Below are 22,946 nucleotides of genomic sequence, written 5' to 3' on the forward strand. Positions count from 1 at the left end.
ATCGCACTTTACTTACTTGGAAAAAGAACTTAGAACTTTCTGCTTAAAAGCAGAAAATGTGTGAAGGGGCACCTTAACATGATGGTCAGACTAAAGACGGGCATGGCTAGAAGTCTACATTAGAAATCTGGATATCAAACCGTTGTGGGATACGATAATTAAGATGGCTGCACTGAAGAAGCCTTGTGGGTTGGGTGCTAAGGAAAAGCTCATTCCAGTGGAAAGCAAATGCTGGAGGAGAAATGAAGTCAAATATTCTCAAAATGGTAAAATATTTGTCGATTAATTCATCAAATGCATAGACATTTCTAAATACATCTTTCACAGGTCATACACCTAAAACAGTAACTCTAACCAATAAAATATTTTCCCCATGCAATGTGATGAATTTTTGCATCAAAATCCACAGAGTCCTGAAAAATCAACACAAATTATTTGGATTTTTCATTTGAGCCTTCCAAGAACACAGCTAGACTTTAATCCAAACCTCAGTGACAAGAATGCAGAACGTGGCTATCTAGAGATACCCTCTTCAGAGTAATGCCTGCAGTGCTCATTAGAACTAGGATTCCACTGACATTTATGAGGTCTGGATTAGGCTCTGGAAGAAAGCAATGCCCTTCAGAGACACCACAAAGTCAATACAAATCCTGGAGTTGAGTAAAAGGATGGAGTGAAGTTTGGTAGCCAACCGTGGTGGAATGGCATGCAGGCCTCCTGCCACGCATCATTAAATATGTGATGATATCATTTTTATTATTTTTTGTTTTACTTCCCCAAAGGAATGAAATTCTATACAAACCTGGGCTCTTAAATTGATCCGGGCTGGGAAGGTGGTGGAGGGGGGAGTTACTCGCTGATGCAGGGTGCTCGCTACGAAGCATCTGAGCCACCCGAGGACCCATGGAACCATAATCCGCGTACGATAACGGAGCCCGTTGGTCACCGGGCGGAGAATAGAAACCGTAATCGGGGATCCCTGGAGATACAGTGACTCTATCATTGTGTGATATTGGACTGATTCTTATTTTCAGTATCAAATTGTGCTTTTCTTTTAAAAGTTACAAGCATGGAAACATAAAAAACAAATATAAAAAGTTGAGGAGTGAATGGACCAAGGTATGAATGCCCATACTTCAGGGTGCTTACTCAAGCCTGTATTGTATAGAGTCGTATTAAGCCTGGATTTGATAAACTCACCATCTGATTTACTAGGTTTTCATTTCCACAGCAGGAACAATGGAACATAAGAATTAAATACAGTGCCCTACTGATTAAAACAACATGGAATACAATTTATTCTGAGAAGTGTGAAGAACCAACTAATGGAGCTAAAGCTAACCTGACAATGGCTACATGAATTCATCCACTTAAGCTTTCTTTCTCCAAACCAATAAACAAAAAATAAATCCCACCCTCCACCCCCTACGTACACAAATGTGTAATTTTTGCATATATATGAAAATATATATACATACACATTCACAGAAAACTATGCATATAGAGCACTGCATGAGCACACAGATTCTCAAAGAGAGTGAAACAACCCCCTCCCTCACTTTACCTTAACTGACCTAGATTGGCTTGTCATCCCAGTTCCTCCGAGATCCTCCTCCCCCCATTTTAGTATTGCATAGAGGCAAGGATCACCATCTTAGCACATAAACCTCATTTTGTAACATATCTGGCCATCAAGCCTCAATGCACGGGACTAATGCTTAGTAGCGACTGCTTTAACTGGGGTGCTGGAAGATTTCAAGTATGCCCAGTCCGATGGTTTTGGGTCACAGCAAGTAAACAATGGACATTATTTCCATTAAAGATTTAACAAGCGAGTCCTGGAACACACAATGCCAAACTACTAGAAGACACGAAGCTGAACTACTCCTTTATTTCAACAAAAAAGCAAGCAGAATCCAGCCCACGTGACCACCGCACCCAATTTATTGGGATTTGAAAGGTTTCAGTTGTTCTTGTCTCAATTCATTACAAACAGGGAGTATGAACAGAACAGCAATCCCGCACAGGCTTTTTTGCCTCTATTTTTTAACAAACCAGACAAGAAGCTTATTCCTTCAATCCAAGGAGTCTGAAGGCACATTTTACTCTAGCTGGTAAACGCAGAGGAAAGATTTGGTTATGCCTGCATGGCAAAGGCCCTTGCTGACAGAAAATGACCCAGCACTTGCAAACCAAAACATCCCTCCACATTTTTTATTACTTTCCCACTGAAATAAGAATGGGTCTGAACTTACAGTGAGAGAGGATAAAGTTAAAATTTTTTTTAAAAAGAAGGATTTTTACATTTAGCACCAAATTCATCATCAGAGGCTGAAAAATTCTCTCTCCATTACGAAAACAGAACAAAGAGCCTGCCAGAGAAGAATCCAGGAAAGGAAAAAAATAATTCACAGGAAATTTTTTCTATCCCAAATCTTTCAATACAAAGTTTTGTGGTAGATTCTCAAACTTGAGATTCTCTCAGACTTGGTCTAGGCATTAAATTATTTACACCCCCCACCCCAGGTTAGAAAAGCTGCATGTTTGGAAGTAGGCACACAATGTGTGCCTTTGTAACTTGTGAATGATACATGTGGCAAAACTCTCAGAAGCTAGCCAAGCAGAATACATGTCTAAGAAACACCGACGCTTCTCTTCTGATTTTCCCAGTGCACATAATATGGAGAGGGACTTCGGCAGAACAACCCAGGCAGAATTCATTTCCATGCTAACTTTTATATTTGCTCATTGCCTTTGTTCTTTGGCCTTGCATAGCTTCTCTTGCCAACTGCATTAGCCATAGGGAGGCAACCCTGTATCTTCATGAAGACTGCTTCTCCAGGTTCAGGTAATTGCAAAGGGAGTTTCCGCACAGGTGGACATAAATAATTGGTCTCTGCTGAGGAGCTGCACACAATGGTGTCCTAGTTTCCAGGACCTCCGGGGGACTCTTTAAGAAGTTAGTGTTCCAACCTTAGCTTAGAACAATTTTAGCATGTGGAAACCCACCAAAATTAAGAGCGTTTCTCAGAAGCAATGCAGCCTGAGACCCTAGTTTACTTGTTAACCATGTCTGGTTATGGACTACAATGCCGAAACGATTGATCTGGACCTCATGTATTGCTGCTATAGGTCAAAGGAAAACTCCAGGAAGGCTTTGTTTGCCAAAATGTTCCAGGAATACAGGTTCTCCGTGACAACCTGCCGATCCAACTCCTGTCTCTTTCTCAGTCTTCCACTCTTCCCCCCACCCCATAAGCAGCCACACACAATTTGGTAGTCATTTGCACCATCACTGTTTATGATAATAACCATGCGTGCTTGAAAGCAGCAGGAAATTTTCAATATAACTATCATTAAGACAAAACGCTTTAAATCAAAGCCATTACTGCTACTGAGAGTTAAAGCTCACAAGATTAGGCCGCCTTTTATCTTTATGAAAAATTCATAGAACAAGCTGCCAAACATCATCTTCCTGCTCAAGAGAGTAAATGATATAATAATATTTAATGCTGCCGATACAGATGAAAGTGGAAACGGAAGCTGCACACAGTAAAATGTATATTAGGAGGACCCTGTTGAACAAGAAGCTTTGACACTCAACACAAATACCAGTGGACATCAGAACAAGCGGGGGGGGGGGGGGAAGAGGGCTTGTTTGCCCATCTCTTACATTTTACAGACCAACAGGTGTTGGTGTGTTCAATGTTTAATAGCTAAACTAATTATTTCCTAAGACTGCAGATTTGCAAGTTCCTAAGTAATATTCCGTTAAAAGGAGCCCTGCAAGCCAAATACATGCCAGGCAGCAACTAGCCACTGAGACAGGAATAGCTCAAGGTAAGTTAAGAACACAGCTATGAATTCTCCTTGTGACCGGAACCAGATGGCCCAAGGAACCATCCCTGCATCATTTCTTGCTATAAAGCTATCAAGAGTCTTCGGTCTAGGCAATTCGCTTTGAAAAGCTGCACGGCCTGTTGAACAGGCAGGCGAGCTGCTCAGTGCCCCTGTTTGAAGTACTTGTATCTTAAGTGGTAAGGGGCGCTGCATCTGGGCTGCTGGTAACTAGTCTGCCTTTTTTTAAATTGCGCAGAAGTTGGTGATGGAGTCTTATTTGAATTATCTTCATGTGTTGTGGATGCTGGCCAGTGTATTTTCTCTAACAGCCCATGCAAGTAGAGCTGGAAGTTTGCATACTTGCTTCTTTCTCTGTTGTAAATAAAAGATATAAAAATTTACAGCAAGAGGGCTTTACTTTTGTGAAGTATGCACAAAACCAGGTCCTGTCTGAATGCTTGAGGGGCACCCAACCTTCAACTTCCCTACTGGTTTCTCTGGCACTCACTGTCCTTCGAATTCTGCCCACGTGTTTTCTGTTTGAGCATAGTTTCTCCCATCAGGAAAAGGTGGGCGTTATGCAAAAATGCTTGTAGATTTGATTTACATTTTTTTCTCTGGAACACCAGTAGGCCAACTTCTAATGGACAAGCTACTTGCCTGCTCATTCTAGGATTCTCCGAAGGACTATTACTAGATGAAGCGGACCTTGGTCTGATCCATCAAGACTCTTCTTATGTCCTTATGTAAGAGTGTATAACTCACTTAACTATCCTTAAGACATAAAAAGAAAACCATGTTGCCAACGACTCACTTCTTATCCCTGCACATGCGCAGTATGCGGGAATAAGAAGTGAGTGAAGGTAAAACGGTCTGCCTCCCCACAGCCACCTCCAGGCCTCCAGAGGCCTGTAAAGGCCCTGCATGGCTGCAAGAAGGCACCTGGGCAGGGAGAAGGTGGGCGAACCGCCACTTTCTCCCTGCCCAGCTGATCTGCAGGTAAGGGGGGTGGCGGCGGCGGAGGGAGGCCGCCCGCCCGCCCACTGCTTAGCTGGGCAGGGCTCCCTCCTCACACAGCTTTCCCGCTGCCTCCGCCAACTGCAGGATCATGCTACTCCTCCCCGCTGGCTCTGCGGCCCTCAGAGGCCTGTCTGGGGAGCCAGCAGGCAGCTGCAGCGTGGGGGGCTCCCTCCTGCATGGCCTTCCTGCTGCCGCTGCTGGCTGTGAGACCTTGGGAGGGCTACGCTGGCACGGCCCTTCCAAAGCCCTGCTGCTAGAGCCCATTGTATTTGTTTTTACAACAGGTTCTATTGCTTGTATCTTAGCAATTAAGAGTTCCTAATAATGCACTCTTTTGCTTTGGAATAAAAAAGTAGACCACACAAGATACTAACCAGCCTTCCTCTGTGTTTAAATACAATGACCTATCCTCAGGAATTCATGACGTACTATATTTCTTCCTACATGGAACTCAAAGCAAAAGACATAGAGGGTTCTTATACAGCATCCCAAGTTAGGCACTGACCAGACACACATCAGCTTAATTTCAGCGGAGGTTGCTGTGCCATACATACTGCGAGATCAGACTGGCTTTTGTAAAGTATCTGGAAACTATAACAGGTTCAGAACAAGGCAGCCAGAACGTTAGCGGGAGCATACAAATGCCCCCACTTGGTATGATCCTCCTGACCTGCAAGGGTACCAAGTGTCAGAATACATTGCTCGTCCTTCAGCTCTTCTGTGTGACTTTATTGCTCGTGCATTGTGGTGTTCTGCCTGTTTGTTTTAACTCATAATCTCTGTTTAACTGATTGTTATCAGTATTCTTGGGGAGTTCCCAAAATCTAAAGTTGTGATATAAAAACATTCATAATAGTAAACAAATATGGCAAAGAAAAAGCTGGTGCTGGCCTTCCAAAGTACAGTCCCAACCAGCATGCACCTACCGCTAGAGATAGGTCAAGGTGGGTAGCCCTGTTAGTCTGTCTACAGCAGCAGAAAAGAGCAAGAGTCCAGCTGTGACTCATGAAAGCTCACACCCTACCACAAACTTCGTTAGTCTTATAGATGCTATGGGACTCTTGCTCTTTTCTATTGGTACAGCTAGAGAGATGCTGAAGCAAATCTGCACGTACTTCCTGAACATCAGTGACACCCATGTGACTAGTTTCTTGTACATTCCTTTCTTACCAAGGGATGAGTTCATCACTTCCATAAGCCATACACATTGGGGGGCGGGATCCCCAATGTATTGCATCCAAGCTGAACAGGACCTAAAAGCCACCAGCTGTCCCGTCTGTGCCAAGGAAGTCTGTCTGCAATTCCCAGAGAGGATTAAAAACTTGAAGGTGGACTGTACTATTTTGCTATAGTCTAACAGGGGCAGGGAGGCTCTTGTGGGGGATGCAGAAAGAAATGTGTGACGTCAGAGCGTTAGCTGTCTCACCATGTATTGCAACAATATTTACCGGCCACAGTCAACATTCATATACTGCAATCCTATGTAGAGTTTCTCCAGTCTAAGCCACTGATTTCTATGAGACTAAAGGAACGCTGCACAGGGTTGCACTTAGAGCTTCTTAAAATGTGCTACAGCAAGGATGGGCAACTTGTTCCATGCAAGGGCCGCATGAGAAATAAATCATGAGGTGAAGGGATGCAGACTTGGCTGCAGGTAATTAATATACTCAGTATATCTATTTCTGAGCCTCGCCATACAGGATATTTTCAGGTGGATAGCTATGTTAATCTGCTGTAGATGAGCAATGTTAAAGACAGGGCTTTTTTTCTGGGAAAAGAGGTGGTGGAACTCAGTGGGTTGCCCTCTGAGAAAATGGTCACATGGCTGGTGGCCCCGCCCCCTGATCTCCAGACAGAGGGGAGTTTTGATTGCCCTCCACGCCGCTCAGCGGTGTGGAGGGCAATCGAAACTCCCCTCTGTCTGGAGATCGGGGGCGGGGCCACCAGCCATGTGACCATTTTCAAGAGGTTCCAGAACTCCGTTCCACCGCGTTCCTGCTGAAAAAAAGCCCTGGTTAAAGATCAACAATTATTTGATCCAGGTATTTAACCCTCTGGTCCTCACAGCTGTTTACACTGTAAATAATTTGAATGTCTTCTTAGCCTTCACCATGGAGCAAAGTTCTGCTGTAGTTCATCCTTCCCTCATACCTTATAATGTATCCCACCCTTGCTTTCTTCTAAAAGAAAACCTACGTCATTACTGGGTCAGTTCTAAAATATTATTCACAAATAGATCTGCAAACCACAAGTGGGCAGGCAGGAAGGAAACAAATGCGGTTTGCTTCAGCTATGAGGCTAATCTGGAATGGCAGTTCCTTGATGGTGAGGGGGCTCTTTCCTCTCTTCACATATTGGAGATATTTAAATGCTCCAGGAAGCAGAACAAGGAATAACCATGTATCTGTTCTACATACCCAGCATCATCCCTCCCCATTCGTGGGGAGGGTGGAATATAAATGGAATAAATCAATCCAGAACAGTGCCTCAATGCTAGGTTGTGTCTGTATTACTGACAGGCCGATTTTACTGATGAACAGTAACAACCAAGCCTCCAAAGTATCCAAAGTCACCTGCTGGGAAGCACTACTCTAAGGCATGAGCAGGATGGATGCATAATTTTTATGCTGGAGATGGCTTTTCAGGGAAATGTTAGAAGACTTGGCCTAAATATTCAGGATATGCTGCTGACTAATTCTTTGGTTTGAGATTCTTTCACTGCAGCATTGGCCAGGTGGCCTGGAGAAGATCCATGCTGATTTGGCAATTTATAGTCATATGGTAGGAAGGTCATTTTTTTAAGCAGCATTAAAAAAAAAAGTGGTATGGAATGATGAACTGCTAAGAACATACTGTAGATCTGATGATCCTTTCAAATCTCACCAAACAGTGAACTCTTGCTGACCTCAGACAGACCCATTTTGAGAACTCCCAACTTCAATAACAGATCAAAACCTTTGTGATAGTACTGCACAAGATGTGGTGGAAGAGATCTCATGGGCAGTAAATCAGACTAAACGACTGCATAAAGCATTAGGACTTTCTAAGTATTTCTAAGCACAAAGTATCTGAATCAATGAAGGGCACAATGAAGGAAGTCTAAAGGCAGTGATACAACAAGATTCCTTCTTTCCCTTTAAAGTTGTCAAAAGCTAAATATACCTTTTGTGCTCCTCTCTCTTCCTCTCTAATAATCAGGTGGTGGTCTTTCTACATCAGAACTCTCTGCTAGCCAGTAAAGATTAAGATGAAAAATTGTCCTAAAGCAATTTCTTGAATAGGTGCATGCAATATCACAAGAAGACTATCTATATACCTAACTGAAAGCACTCTTTGAAGGTTCTCTCCACAAGGCCTCTTTAGAAACTTGTCCATATCTGGGGTTTTATAAAAATAAATGCCAAACAGCAGCATATGGTATACTATCATTGGAGGGCAAAGGTTGTAGGTAAAGCATAGCAAAACCTTCATAATGCATCATTTAAAGTGCTTAATCTTCTGTAGCCTCACATCTCTAAATCCAAGCACTGTGAGTACTCACATTGGTAGCTGCTGGTGAATGATATTGACCCAAATATGTTGGAAATAACAACGGTGCTCTTTCACAAGGCAAAAAAAGAAGAAGAAGGGAGTTTAGAGTCTGAAGAAAAGGTTAGAACATTCCTCCACAAACTTCAGAACATATTGATTGCTTCAGGTATCAGGGTAACATACCCACAAGGGGTGTTAAAGATAGCCCAGAGATTCCACATGCAGCTGTATTCACAGAAAGTCTCAAAAGACCACTGGATACTTTGGGAGAAGTTAAATCCCCCTGGCTGGTATCAAACAACTGTAAACCTCCTGGCTTATGCATCCTATATTCTGGAACATAGGTGCCGCTTCATAGCAAATAAGCAAGATTAAATTGCAGTAAAATCAACGTGACTCAAATGTGCAAAGGACTGCACCACAGTTTAGCAACAGCTTCCTCTTGAGTAAAAACGTCACACACTTATTCCTATACATAACATGACCAGAAAAGTGTGCACGTGTTGCCAGTCGCACTTGTAGCATAACAGGAACACATCAAGAGGATGTGAGGGACTCATATGACACTGCCTTATAACAATTTGGATCATCAGTCCCTCCAGGTCACTACTTTCTACTCGGACTGGGAACAATTTTCCAAGGTCTTGAACAGACACTCCTATCTAGAGTTGTCAGGAATTGAACCTAGGAGGTTCTGCATGCAAAACATGTGCTCTGCCATGGAACCGCAACCAACAGGTTTGTGGAGAAAGATTTGCAGAGACTGGATTCAGGACCATGAATGCCCAAGGTATGCAAAAGATTTGGGTTGGCAGGATGAGAAGAGATATATATGGAAAAGGCGCTCTTGTGGCTAGCAGGAAGTCTGCATGTTAAAAGCCTTTGCAGAAATTCTACACTAATGTTTAGTGAAAATGGCCAGAAATATTCAAGTTGCATCTAAAGTTGTGAAGGCTTGGCGTGGGGGGACAGAAAAATGTTGCGGGAAATGTTTTTTCAAGGCCTCGTTTTCAATTTTTCCAGGGGAAAAACTGGAAATTTCAGGGAGTACTGAAAAAGAAACTCCCATGAAATATTTTCTCTTTTAGAATGGGCGAAAGACTTTTAAAGACAAGGTGAGTATGCTGTAGTCATATACCGCTCTTAAATCCAAGATGCATTTCTGCACCTAGAAGGTGTGAAAACAGAAACGCTTATTTCAATCCTTGTAAACCTCGAGTTTTCCAAAGAGCTGAAGGAGGATAAAAATGAAGGCTCAGAACCAGAAGTGTCAGAATCTGACTCCGATTAGAGACTTCAGGTCCCGATACTTTTTTAAAAAGAGTGACAAATTTTGTACATAATTAAAACACTATAATGTGTTTGCTGATAATACACTACTGAATAGTTCAATACTTTAACGTTATGAATTTTAACTACACATCAAAATATGCTCTTAGTTTTATCGTGTGTGACCCTTCTGATCAAATAATGTATTTTATGTTATTTCACACAAAGCTGGTGTTTTCTGTTTAACTCCTATTTTTTCTCCTTTTTAGACAGCAAAAAATAAGATACTAAGGCGTTTATAACTTTTAAATCCCATAAATAATGTCAAATATTGCAATTTTATATATTAAGTAAATTATAAAGGATGAATTTTATGTTGTTAAAGCAGTAAAAATAGTTTAGGTTTGATGGAACAGTAAGTATTGTGTATATTTCAATTTCCCCCCAATCTCCATTTTCCCTCCCCAAAAGGGTAGTGAGTCCCCCCCCCCCGTGGCTTCTGAATATCCAGAAATTTTACATATTTAGCTGCATCAAATTTCTTATGTAAGTGCTAATAGCTCTGTCAAGTCCAGTGTACAAGGGTTTGCGCCAAGGACAGAATGAAAAGTCAGAAAGGGCAGAAAAAAATGGTTTCAGGCTTATGTGTGCACATCATGAGCCTCTGAAATTGGACCTGTGTATATAATTATCGTGAGTTTCAGGGGGCAGTTTTACTGGTCTGCAGCAGAACAGCAAGATTCAAGTCCAGTAGCACTAGATGGCACCTTAAAGCCCAACTGTATTTCCTGGGTATAAGCTTTTGAGGGTTAAAACTCCCTCTGTCAGATACTCTTCACCAGGTATCTGATGGATGATTATGTAATTCTCAAGAGAACTGACAATAAAAAGTACTTTGTGTTTTCCAAATCACAATGTATACAGTCTAAGGAAATTACTGTTTTGCATTACTAAAAAATTGTGGTATTAAGGCAGCTTCTTCTAATCCACTTGACTGGTCGCAGGCTGACTGGGCTTCCAGTGGTGGGTAGCCATTACAGGCCATAAATATATTAACAGCGACTGCATCTGACAGCTGTTTAAACTCAGTTTAAACTTGAACATTGGTAAAGGACCATCAACAAGAAACTGGGGTCACATTAACAAATACAATTTAAAACCACACAATAAAATATATTGAAAGCATCTCTTCCAAGCCTCACAATTGCTTGCGGTGGCAAATAAATACATTTCTCATATGAGCTATGATGTTTCATGAGTGATCAATATTTATAGCTTATTCTAAGTTTCCCGTTGCAATTTAAGCAGCGCCTCTCTTACAGAGGGAGGGGCGGCATCATTGCACAGAGGCCAAGCAAAGCTCCACTAAGAGAAGCTGCAATCAGGGAGCCGGTTCTCCTTGCAGCATTTGACAAAAGAGTTCCACTTGAGGAGCTCATCTTTAATCATTATAAAAGCACAGAAGTTTAATCCATTTTTGATGTAAGTGCTAATAGCTCTGTGTCCTTGAAGTTCAAAGTGGTCTTCCAGCATGTCACTAATTAGCCAAGCAAGCAGACAGTCCGCTCCCTCTCATGTTTCTAATTAGATCCTTAACAACAAACAAATGTCGACCTTACAAATTCTGTGCTACATTTCCCCCCATTTTTTAAATTTTTTGGGGGTGGATCATTCCCACCCAGAAAACCCGTATTTTGATATTTCATGCACAATGAGACAACATGGCCAGCAAGGCTGACGCATCCATGGAGGCAGGTCCGGCAGCCGCCTTGAGTGCTGAGGTGCCGGAGGAGGTGCCAGGGGCAGGGGTGTATGTCACGGAGCTCGTGGCGGCAGCGCTGGTGGCTGAGCGGGAGGGGTGAGAAGTCGCCTGTGTACCGCCCCGGCCGCCTGTTGTGCCTAGCCCGCAGCTGTTGCGCCCGGCCGGGAGCGTGTGCTGGCAGTGGCAGCGCAGGGCAGTCTAAGCGGGCAGCCTCCCAGCCCTCCTGCTCAGTTGCCCCATGCTGCCGCCGCCTGCACACAGCTGCAGGCCAGGCGGGGCAGGTGGCCGAGGCAGCACGGGGCAACTGAGCGGGAGGGCTGGGAAGCCACCTGTGCACCATCCCAGCAGCCTGCCACGCCAATGGGGCCAGCTCACAGCGGTGTGCTGCATGATGACATCACACACAGTGATGTCATCACACAGCCCAGGTACGTGCGCACTTTGCGCGTGCGTGTGGGGGCGGCAACAGCCCCGAAGCTGCCCCCGGCCTCAGGCACCAGAAACTCTGACACCAGCCCTGATGGATAGACAGACAATAAATTTGTTGTGGATGAATGTATAGGGTGAAAAAATTAAGGCAACATAACAACATGACTGACTATGCAAATAACCCGTTTTGCTTCTTCGAAGGAAGAAATAAACACAGAGTCACACCATTTCATGTTAACACTACAGGGAACATGTGCAGTGTAGTGGTGGTTAAGAGCAAACTAAATGAATGGGGAAGTCCAAAGAGAAGTCCTTTTCACTTTATGCCAAATTCTACAATGGAACTATCAGTGATGTTCAGGAAGTGATTGTCTTCTTTACTTGGCCACTTAAGTGAAGTTCTATCTTCTGTTATTTGGTATTAAAAGCCTCCTAACCTGCCTGTCATTTATAGGGGTATACACTTCAGGATTCCGATTCGGGATAAACACCCAAATTAGGCCTGATTTGGAAAGATTTGGGATTCCTGAATCAGCCCCAGCTTGCTGCTTCAGGATTTGGGTTATTCCAAATTGTTTTCCCGCTACAGGTAAACTGGAAACGGGAAACCCGAATATTTTTCGGTGCACACCCCTAGTCATTTATGCTTCCTCCACTTTCATTTCTCCTGCTCCTGGGCAACCAATCCTTTACTCCATGAACAATGTTTCAGGTGGTAGTCTGTATTGATTTGCAATAGAACAGCAAGGTGCCAGTGGCACCTTAAAGACCAACAGGTTTTATTTTTTTTAACAAGGTAATTATAGGAACTCTAGTAACAAGGGTGGGAAGAATCCTGTTTAAGACCCTAGAAAGCAAGTGCTAGGCAGAGTGAACAGCACTAATTTAGGTGGCGACGCAAAGCAACTTTCTATATTTAAACTCTACCACCTCAAATTCCAAAATTCATTAAATATTTGGTCTTTCTGACACCTAAGAAGCAGTTTATAATCCAGCATTCTTACTGGGACCAGCTCAACAACAGCCTGTTGCATCGTGGTTAGAGAGTCTAAAATCTGGAAGACCGAGGGTTGAAGCTAACTGCCACGGAAGTACAACATTTTAAGTGCAAAATGTATATGATCAGGGGTGTTCACTGGAATTTTGAAATGCCTTGAACACTGAACTCAACTCTTGCAATTTTACAGTTTCTCTCAGACCACTCCATACCATCAAATCCTTTATCTTTACCACAGACAGACCCTCCTTTTTAGTATCGGCCATTGGTGAAGCACTATGTCTATTCTCCTCATAAGCTTTTTAAAGTATTAATATGTGTACTTGTAACACCAGAGTGATTATTCTTCAGCTTGAGAGCTGCTGTAGCATAGTGGTTAAGAAGGTGGGTGGTGAGTCAGTACTCTGCTGGTTTGAATCCCATCACTGCCATGAGCACTGCAGGTGGCCTTGGGTATGCTGTGATGTGGGGATAATAATAACACTGATGATGTTCACTGCCCTAAGTGGGCACTAATCTTTCTAGTAGAGTGGTATATAAGCACACTGTCATCATTATTGTTATTATTAAGTTTCAGCAAGCTCCACTGTGTGAGTGGGACTGGAGCCATTTTGACGATGGCGTCCAGGCACATAAATACCCTAAGGCACCATACAATGAGCAGCCTGCAAGCTATGGAACTTCTATTTAGCATGATAATATGAGCTCAACAAATGCAGGCTCAATTAATTCTACATACAGGAGCTTTTGGACCAGATGCACAGGGACTGGGGCTAGGGTTCTCAGGTGCCTGCTGGTGGTGGGCAATCTCCTAGGGATTCCTGCCTCTGCCCACCTCTGCCAGCTGATCAGCAGAAAGAAGCAGACTTGAGAGAAGCGCTCATGCTGGAGGAGGTAGGCCAGGGAAATGGGAGCATGTGCATCTTCAGCACTGGTTGATGCTGCTGCTTCCGGTGCTTCTGGTGACGTTACTGACTGATGTCATTGATGCATGCACGCAAAGAGAAGAGAGGTAAGTGCCCACTCCCACAGCCGCTAGTTGATAGGGGGACCTGGCCATCCTTGCCAGGAGCTTTCAGGCAGCAGTTGCTGGAGTGAGATTACAAAACCTCAGTTCCACCTGTGAGATACTGAAGGGCATGCAGCTCCATGCACAGACATCTATTCATAACCACGACCACTGTTTGATGACGACTCCCTGCACCAATACAGAATGATTTCCTTATTATTTTACATTTCACTGTCAGAAACTAAATAACCTCTCTAACTTTCTCACTCCCTCTTTGGCAAGAAGAGCTCTACTGCTGCCTTTTACCACTAGCAACCAGATTTGCATTAATTGTTTACCACATCCCGGACAGGCCTTTTATTAATATTAATGAGTGACTGGGAACAAAGGGCCCCTTTATTTTTAGCCTACTCTAATTGCGTAGTAATTATTCATCTACAAAACAAATGAGCCGAACTCTATCGCTATGGCAACCAAAACTCTGGCCTCCCTCTGTAACACATTAACAGGCGATCGTTCCTGCTAATTTTAAATTGTGGCCTTTTGTGCAATAAGAGATATGAGAAAAGAGGCATATTAAAATAAAATCAGGACTTCTTTGGCCATACACTGAGGCTATGACCCTAATTACATTAAGAGGTTTCTCACCTGTTGTTACACCTTGTGCTTCACTAGATATTATGGTTCTCTGAAGGGAAACATTCAGGCAATCTACAATTTAGATGAACACACTCTATGAGACATGGCTAGTTGGAGCTGGTAAATGTACATATGTTCATTTTACACAGCATTAAACTGACAACTGGGAGCCAGAGTAGCAGAGTAGCTAAAAGTGGGAGCTGAGAGCCAGAAAGCCCCTGGCTCAAATCTTACCTTTTCCAGGGACCAATTAAGAGGCAGGCCACTCTCACAACTTCGGCTGCCCAGCTGCATTATGCAGGCACGGATACTGACCTACCTCACAGGTATCGATGACATTTCAGATGAAGCGTATGGAAAAGGCACTGCAATATCATCCAAGATGCCTGGGAAAGGCAGCTGCACTTCTATGCAAAACAAAAGGGGTGCTAAAAGACCAGTCCCCCAGTTTCTTGGCAGTATGAATACATATTTTTTAAAGAGAAAGATTTCTCTTGTAACAATGTTCTCAATGATTAATAGAAAAATGTGAAGGCTAATAGTGGTAAGTGGAGGTAGAGGGATGGACTTGGGGGAAAAGACTGGAATTCTCCATCCCTTTGTGCCCTAGGTGTAGCTGGGCCTATTTGCAACAAAAGGTAACGAGGCCAACTCTTTCTCTAAAGAGCTCAATATCCAAGTAGTCTTCCATCCAGGCAGCCTACAGGGGTGACCAAGTTAGCTTTAGAGCCTGCCCTTTATGTTTCCTCTCTCTGGGCCAGTTGCCCACTGACCACTGGTCTCCCTTCTGTCCGTGTCCATTTAGGACAGAATCTTCTCTGGAGAACTGCATGAAGATCAGAGTCCTCTTGGGACAACATAACAGGAAATGAGGAAGAAAGATGTTTGTTCCAGCAGAGAACACCCGAATGAGAGGAAAAGGCTGTTGCAGGTATTTGCTTCTGGGAAAAGAGGAAGCCCTAAAGCGAGACAGCTTGACTCGATAAAAGAAGCCACGTCCTCCAGTCTGCAGGATCTGAGCAAGGATGTTTGGGAGGTCTTTCATTCACAGGGTCGCCATAGGTTGGAGGTGACTCGACGGCACATCACACACACAGGCATTTGCTCGGAGGGGAGTAAAATTCACCCATGGAGTGACAGAACTTCAGTGGCCCTTCTTCCTGAACGCATGACCAGTCTGTTTGGATGAAAGGGCCATCCAGGTGAGTGTGAGGAAAGGCACCCTGCGAGTCAGAGAAGGTTCTGGGGAAGAGCTTTTGGCCACTGGAAATACATCCACTGACTGAGAAGGCCACTAATAGTTAGTGACTAAATTCATTCAAACTTAACTTATATGGGTACTTAAGTCTGCACTCCTGACTGAGCCGGTTGCTAACGGCTCTACAGATGATCTGTCAAGTGCCCTGGATTTTCTATTATAAAATATGTGATTAAAAACGGATATGTTTTACCTACAATACGATCTAGTAAAATGACTGTGCCTGGGGGTGAGAGAACTTGGCCACAATAATGTTTGAATCACAAATTTACAGAGAGTTGCAGAGTATTCTGCAGATGCTTCAAGGGGAAAGAAAATGACACCCAGCCTCAAGAAAGACAAACAGGTGCCTTGTTCGTGCAGCAGCGAGACACCCGCAACGATATTTACAGGCACCCACGTTTTGGAATTAAGATTTTCAAAGGGCCATTGGTCCATGCAAAGCCAAAGTGAAACCATTCTTCTTTTTTAAAACAGCAGCTTCTTTAGTGGAACAGTACAAGGGGAAGGAGGCCACCGCTATCATTCCTACTGTCCTCACATCTTCTCAGGGCAACCTGCAACAGCTTAGTAATGGCACCTTTTTGCTCCAAGAAAATGCTACACTTTTTGCCCCCAGATGTGTGGTCATGCAGATGGCCTTGGCACTATCCTTTAAAAAGAACATGAGGCGGGTGAATACTACCCCAGAAGATCTCCCTATAATATTAAAAACATTGTCACAAAGTACTAATCCCCCCAAAAGACAGCCAGTGTTCTACTTCCCATTGAACTTCTCCAAGCACAGAAATTAACTTTCTGCCTCACTTTCCTAACTTGTACCCAGGCTCACCACTGCCTTGTCAATCATATATATGTTACATAGGACATCCATATTAACATGTGAATGTTAATAATTCAGGCAACATCGATGAATGTTGGCCATCATCTCGTGATGGTCAGCATACACTGGGATATATCAAAATTTAAAGAAACCAATACCTATGTTTACACTGTCATTAAATTAATCTAAGATTGTCAACATCCATCAATATTTGGACATTCATTTCAACATATTTATGGGTTAACGACCCAATGCACCCAGCAGCATTCTGATCAATGCATACACAGCCAGAAAGGTAATTGAGCTGCAGTGTCAGTGTGGGCTCTGGAACATTCTTTTTAAGACATGGAGGTTAAATCCATATTATAATGAAAAAAATTACAAAATTGTGCTATAGAATGTACAATGGATGCTCAAGCTCTGGCCACTTTCGACTTCAATCTCAGTTCATGTATCTTTGTGCCAGTGGAAGGTCCCAAGATCTCTAGTTAACAGAGCTCTGTGTCAGATTTAGCGAGTAGGCAGCATGGGGCTCCTTGGGCCTGTGACCTAACCCAACCAGCTTTGCGTGTTGATGTGCTTATATAATATATAGCCAGGGAAGAAACTAAAAGTAGGTAGGACATTGTAAAAGAGCAAGGGCAGCCAGGCAGATTTTGTGAGGAAAGCAAATTCAGCTGCTACTTATCTACTCCTCCCTGTTCTCAAGTTTCACTCACTGCATAACTGATGAAAGGTGATCTATATACTGTACAATACAGCTCTTACCGGCCACTTTCCATCTGTAGATGGAAAACGTTTTTTTTTCCCCCTTTTGAAAAGATGGACTTTATGGTTAGGGTAACTGAAAAAACAAACGGGAAACCATGAAGTCTGAACAAGAACTGTATGGCAAAAAACTGGACTACGACCCAAATTTTTATGTGCCTTGGCAGCTCTGTCCTTGAGATGAGGCTGCTTCTCTGTACTTACAGTGCATAGGGCAGCAGGTGAGAAACCAAGGTACAAATTAGGAATGCCCTTTTCCAATCTCACCTCTGCCACAGCCTCAATAGGTGGCCTTAAGCAAGTTACTCTCAATCAGCAGCAGCCTAGTTAGCCACATCTGCAAGAGGGAGATAATACTAACCTACCTTACAGGGTTGTTGAAGCATTAAGGATGTTTGTGAAATACAAATGTTAAGTAGCCTTGTATTGTCGAAGGCTTTCACGGCTGGAGAACGATGGTTGTTGTGGGTTTTCTGGGCTGTATTGCCATGGTCTTGGCATTGTAGTTCCTGACGTTTCACCAGCAGCTGTGGCTGGCATCTTCAGAGGTGTAGCACCAAAAGACAGAGATCTCTCAGTGTCACAGTGTGGAAAAGATGTAGGTCATTTGTATCTACTCAGGAGGGGTGGGGTTGAGCTGAGTCATCCTGTAAGAGTTTCCCAGGGTGTGGAATGCTAATGGCGGGAGGCTTCACTGTATCCTGAGGAGGTTCTTTTGCATATGGATTGGTACTTGATGTGCTAATCTTCTCTGCAGGGCTATTGTCGGGGATAGAATGTAGCCTTAAGTAGCCTTATTATTTAAACATGACACTGTCCTTCCAGTTTCATCCTGTCCCACAGGCAAATATGAGCATTTACAGATGCATCCTTAATTTTGCCAGGCATGGAGGCAAAATTAGTTATCATTTGAGGTTTTCTGTTTCAGCTGCATCAACTCTGCAAAGCTCCAGTTGCTGCCTTCTATTGAATAATTATTTGCTACTCAATGGAGTGGGACACGGTGGACCGGAACCGCTTGCTTTCTCCTCTGGTCCTTGTTACATATGGGACTTGGGGAGGCTGCATAGCTTGTACTAAACTTCACACGCTTTTTATACAGTCTCAGTGCCCTCTGAATCATTGCCCTAATGATCTGGATAGAAAAGCAAACGCAAGCGGCTAGCTAAATGGTTTTGACGCAGTGCTGGAACTCGCTCAGTCACTTTGTGTATATAAACCAACTGTGGTCCCCATCTTTTTTTGTGACTGCAATTTGCAATACAAGATAGGTGCTTAATGACAAGACTAAATATTTGAAAGTACTAGAGTTAAGAATACAACAAGGATTGCTACTTCCCATGCAATTTTCCGCTTCGCTAACTTTTAGATACGTTTCCCATCTAATTTCCCTGGTAAACCCATTAAACAGTGAGCTCCATTTCTTGTAACAGATTGCAACTTAAGGGGAAAGTTATTTATAAGATGAGTAACTCTGTGGAAGCTGCACACCTTCAGTCAAGGAGCAGTATGCACCTGTTCTGGGTGTTAACGTTTGGGTGCAAGGGCCTCAGTGTGTTTTACGGTGTGTTAGAAGAGATGGACATTAATTCTTAATTGCACATCAAAATAATTAACATATTTCAAGAACATATGCTAGAGACAATACTGTGATTCACAGTCTCAACTGGAGGCTCTCGGTCTCCACAGAGCATGTTCAGTAAACTGAACACACTCAAAACCAGCAATGTGGATTGTAGGCAAGATGCTGAACTGGCTAGGAAGGGTACACAATTTACTCTCAGCAGGAGCTGTGCTGACAAAAGAGCAGCACCCACAAACAAAATATGAAGTGGCACTTGGGACTTGCATTAGCAACTGCCAACCCTAACCGACTGCTATGCACTTGGAAAAACAGTTGGAGAAGCTGAGCACAGAAAACTAGGTGCACAAAAGAAACAAGTGAAAATGCAAAAAACAGTTGCTGGCTCAATGGTGAAGATGATGAAACTTGTCAAAGAGAGACCTAATACTGGCGATTCATGAAATGTTCAGCCGTACTTGAGAAGAAAGAGTCTCCTAAGCCCTGACAATGTGGGAAGGAATACGAATAGAGATGGGCACGAACTGAAATACAAACCAAAGTTCGTCATGAACCAGGCCGGTTTGTGGTTCATGAACCAGCGGTTCGTCAGAGCCCATTTCTGACGAACCATCACGAACTTTAGGGCGGTTTGTTTGGTTCATTTTTTGGTTCGTCACTGCAGACAGCCTGGAGCCAATCAATCAGTTTTCTAGGCAACAGGGGTTGGGCTGCAGACCTTCTGCTGACCCGGAAGTGACCTTCTGCTGACCCTGGAAGTGAAATTTTCACAAACCAAAATGAACTGGTTCATAAACTGGGGCAGGTTCGTGAAAGTTCATGGTTTGTGAAATGTGACAAACCACAAACCACATGGTTCGTTTTTTTCTGGTTTGTGCCCATCTCTAAATATGAATAGCAACAAGCACCAATTTTGCATCTGAGGATCTAAAACCAATTCCCTTGTGCCGAAGCATAGTCGGACACTCAGTCACATTCTTTTATTGAGGTCTCCAGTGGGGTGGCTTTCCTGCTCTGCCAGGCCTTCAAAATGATTTGGAGCACTAATATGGAATCTTCAAAGCGTTAATGTGCAATAGGAAACCATAATTATACAGTACTTGCTGAGATTAAACTTGGCCTCAAGCCCACAACACTTACACAAGAGTAACTCCCACTGACTTCAGTGGGAACTACTCACCAGTAAGTGTATATACAATTAAAACAGGGGCCTTTCCCCCCTTTTGATAAAATGGCAAAGTACGTTACATTGGTCAATTGACTCCTACCAGAAGAGCACTGCGGGTCCTTGCAGAACAAGAAGCCATGTTAAATTTGACAGGCTCAAGTTGGGGGAGGGGGTTTAGTGGATGTCGTGCTATAGATCCAGACATTCAGTAGTGCTCTGTGCAAGTATATCTACTCTTCCGAACCAACCACGGCTATGCTTTGACTGCCATGCTCTTTCGAGTCAACAATAACCTATAATATCAACTCAACAATGCATGTTCTACTACTACGTCTACTGCTACCAGTTACGACTACTACGAGTGCATGCATTTAGTTCAGTTCCACAGATACATAACACTCTAAGAACAGGCAAGGGGGATGTGAGATGTTTTACAAACAAACAAGTGTTTTGTTTCATTAAGTAAGGGAAAAGTAATAAGAAACAAAAAGAGAGAAAGTGTACTAAAATAAACAAAACAAAAATAATAAAAGAGAGAGACATTTTTCAAGAGTTGGAATATGAGTCGTTTCTTGAACCGTTTCATCTGAACAAGCAAAAAAAACATGCAACCAGCTGCTACTAACAAGAAGCTGGACACAGAGAGAGGATTAATAGGTGTGGACAAACCTTCCTGCTGAGCGTGCTCAGAAGAGTGTTTGAGAGGAGTGCTCGTCCCAGAGCAAGAGAGGCCGGAGAGAATGCCTCAGAGACACCCTCTCTCACAGCAGCCCCAACCAAGCAAGAGAGAAAACAACAAGAACATAACTGCTCACACTCACCATCCAGGTCAGTAGCTCATGTTATGAGATGGGTTATAGCCAGCAAGTATAAAGGGCAGTAAGGAATGGCAGGTTTTAAAAGGAGCAGAAGATCTGGCCAAGGGGGTGGGAAGGGGAGGCTGTGGACTGTGTGGGACCTCCTGCTTTAGCAATCACTGCAGAGTGCCTACAGATGGTCAACCAGGTAGATTCTCCAGCCTCCCCAGGGCCTGGCAACAGAATCTCTGGCCATTTCAGTCTTAAGTTAGGAGGGAGAAAAAGGGGTCAAGCCTTAGAAGCAACTGGCAGAGGAATAGTCTGCCAAGGTTCATCTTTTGCTGTTCTGTTTCAAATGGACATGAGTGAAAGGAAACAAGCAAGAGACATGTCTTGAAAAAAGGATGTAGGCCCAGTTCTGCCTTCTTATTAGGTGGTGATCCGTTCATGGAGTGGAGGAGCAGATGCATACCTCTCCCACACTCACATGTGCTGCTCCATGGGAAGCTGGTGAAGGGAGATAACAGCATGAATCAGACCGTTACATCATGTACAAATATCCACATGGAATGTTTGTCTCACATATTCCTTAAGGCACATGGAAGAGCAGTGGTACACAGACCCGGTCCTCCATCAAGTGAATGGATCACCATCTTGGTAAATGTCTGAACTAAGCCATAGGAAAATAAAAGCAATCCTTAAACTACGTCATGGGAAATATTTATCTCAATGCAATGATATCTTGATGGCAAGGCTTGCTGAGTACATATCCAGCGTTCCCTTGCTTGTAAAGTAACTTGCATGTGCAAAGGGATAAATGTACAGATCTGTCCCCTCCACTGAAGTGAACATGGAAACTGGAATACACAGGATTTCTGTACATGCTCAGGATGGGACACAAATGTGGGGCTGATAGTGAAACTGTCTCAGATGGGTTTGTTGCAAAATGCAGACTATCATGCTAATGCAACACAGATTCTAATTCATTCACATGTGCAAGAGACAGTTGTCTGGTGAACTGAGTGGTTTTAGTGTACTTGGGCTAAAACACTGCCTGTGGATATTTTCATAGTAGATCTGTGGATCTGAGAGGGGGATTCATAACGGTTCAAGATGATCACTTGATATTATTGTTGAAAGACTTGCAAGCTTTTGAATTTCACAGAATCTTCTATCAGTCAAAGAACTCTTTCATTCCAAAAACTGGTACCATTCTGGAACCATTTTGGAAACCAAGCGATCACTCTAGTAAAGCCTAAGGGGGTCCCACCTAGGATCCACTGACCTGGTACATGTAGATAAAACTTCCCTTATTTGTCACTGAAAGAAATGGGATTCTGTCTCAGAACAGCAACCACCATTTCCTGATCTTTCTTCTCTCCTCTGGGGTGCAGTTTACAGAGGATGCTCATCATCTCCCCTGCAGGTTTATGGGAAGCAAGCTGAGTGTGAACTTCTGCCCAATATTGCCACATTTTGTATGTCTTTCCAAAAGATTTGTCTGTGGGACTCTCCCGCTTACGGTGTGGGTAAATGTAACATCAGGACTACAAGGTACACGTCCATCTTAACAAAGAGACTGCGCAGGGCCTGATTTTTAGACCACGTCTGGAAGTTCCCTTCCAAAGTGAAGGCCTGGGCCTTGGTCTAGTGAGTTTTCCAAATCATGCCTGGCAGAATTTTCAGCATCCGGTGGTTTTAAATGCAACTATTTGACCCCAATGAAGGGATCCGTAAACATACCAGTAGGGTGAGCCCCAGCGGTGCACTTGTGAGGTTCCGGCCCCACTCCCCGGTGGGAAAGAGGGACCCTGCAGAACCTCCCCACCCCCTATAATCTTTCCAGGAGGGAGAGATTCATAAATGCTCAGTGAACTAAAGGGATGTTTTGCAACTGCACATTAGATCTTTGTGCTCTTTAAGGCACAGAGGCAACTAAGTGGTCACTTAAGTGATCTTCTGTATGTGTTCTGAGCAACATGGCTCTAATCAACAAAAAACGAAGCCAATTACTTCCATCTGAAGTGCATTTGGCATTTCCTCCCCTGCTGGTA

The 22,946-nt window shown here is 43.5% G+C and overlaps 1 protein-coding gene across 7 annotated transcripts in view; it reads right to left on the bottom strand.

Moving 5' to 3' along the window:
* Positions 1-22,946, bottom strand: part of MSI2 (musashi RNA binding protein 2) — a 568,931-nt gene that overhangs the window by 23,349 nt on the left and 522,636 nt on the right. For 4 of the 7 annotated variants that reach the window (XM_055001127.1, XM_055001126.1, XM_055001125.1 and 1 more), the window contains one exon: positions 803-979. The exons of the other annotated variants lie outside the window; for them this stretch is intronic. In XM_055001127.1, the coding sequence (XP_054857102.1) occupies positions 803-979 (177 nt within the window). The remainder of the gene's footprint in view (positions 1-802; positions 980-22,946) is intronic. 7 annotated transcript variants of the gene reach the window in all.

This window comes from Eublepharis macularius, chromosome 17, assembly GCF_028583425.1.
Source record: "Eublepharis macularius isolate TG4126 chromosome 17, MPM_Emac_v1.0, whole genome shotgun sequence".
Lineage (NCBI taxonomy): Eukaryota > Metazoa > Chordata > Lepidosauria > Squamata > Eublepharidae > Eublepharis > Eublepharis macularius.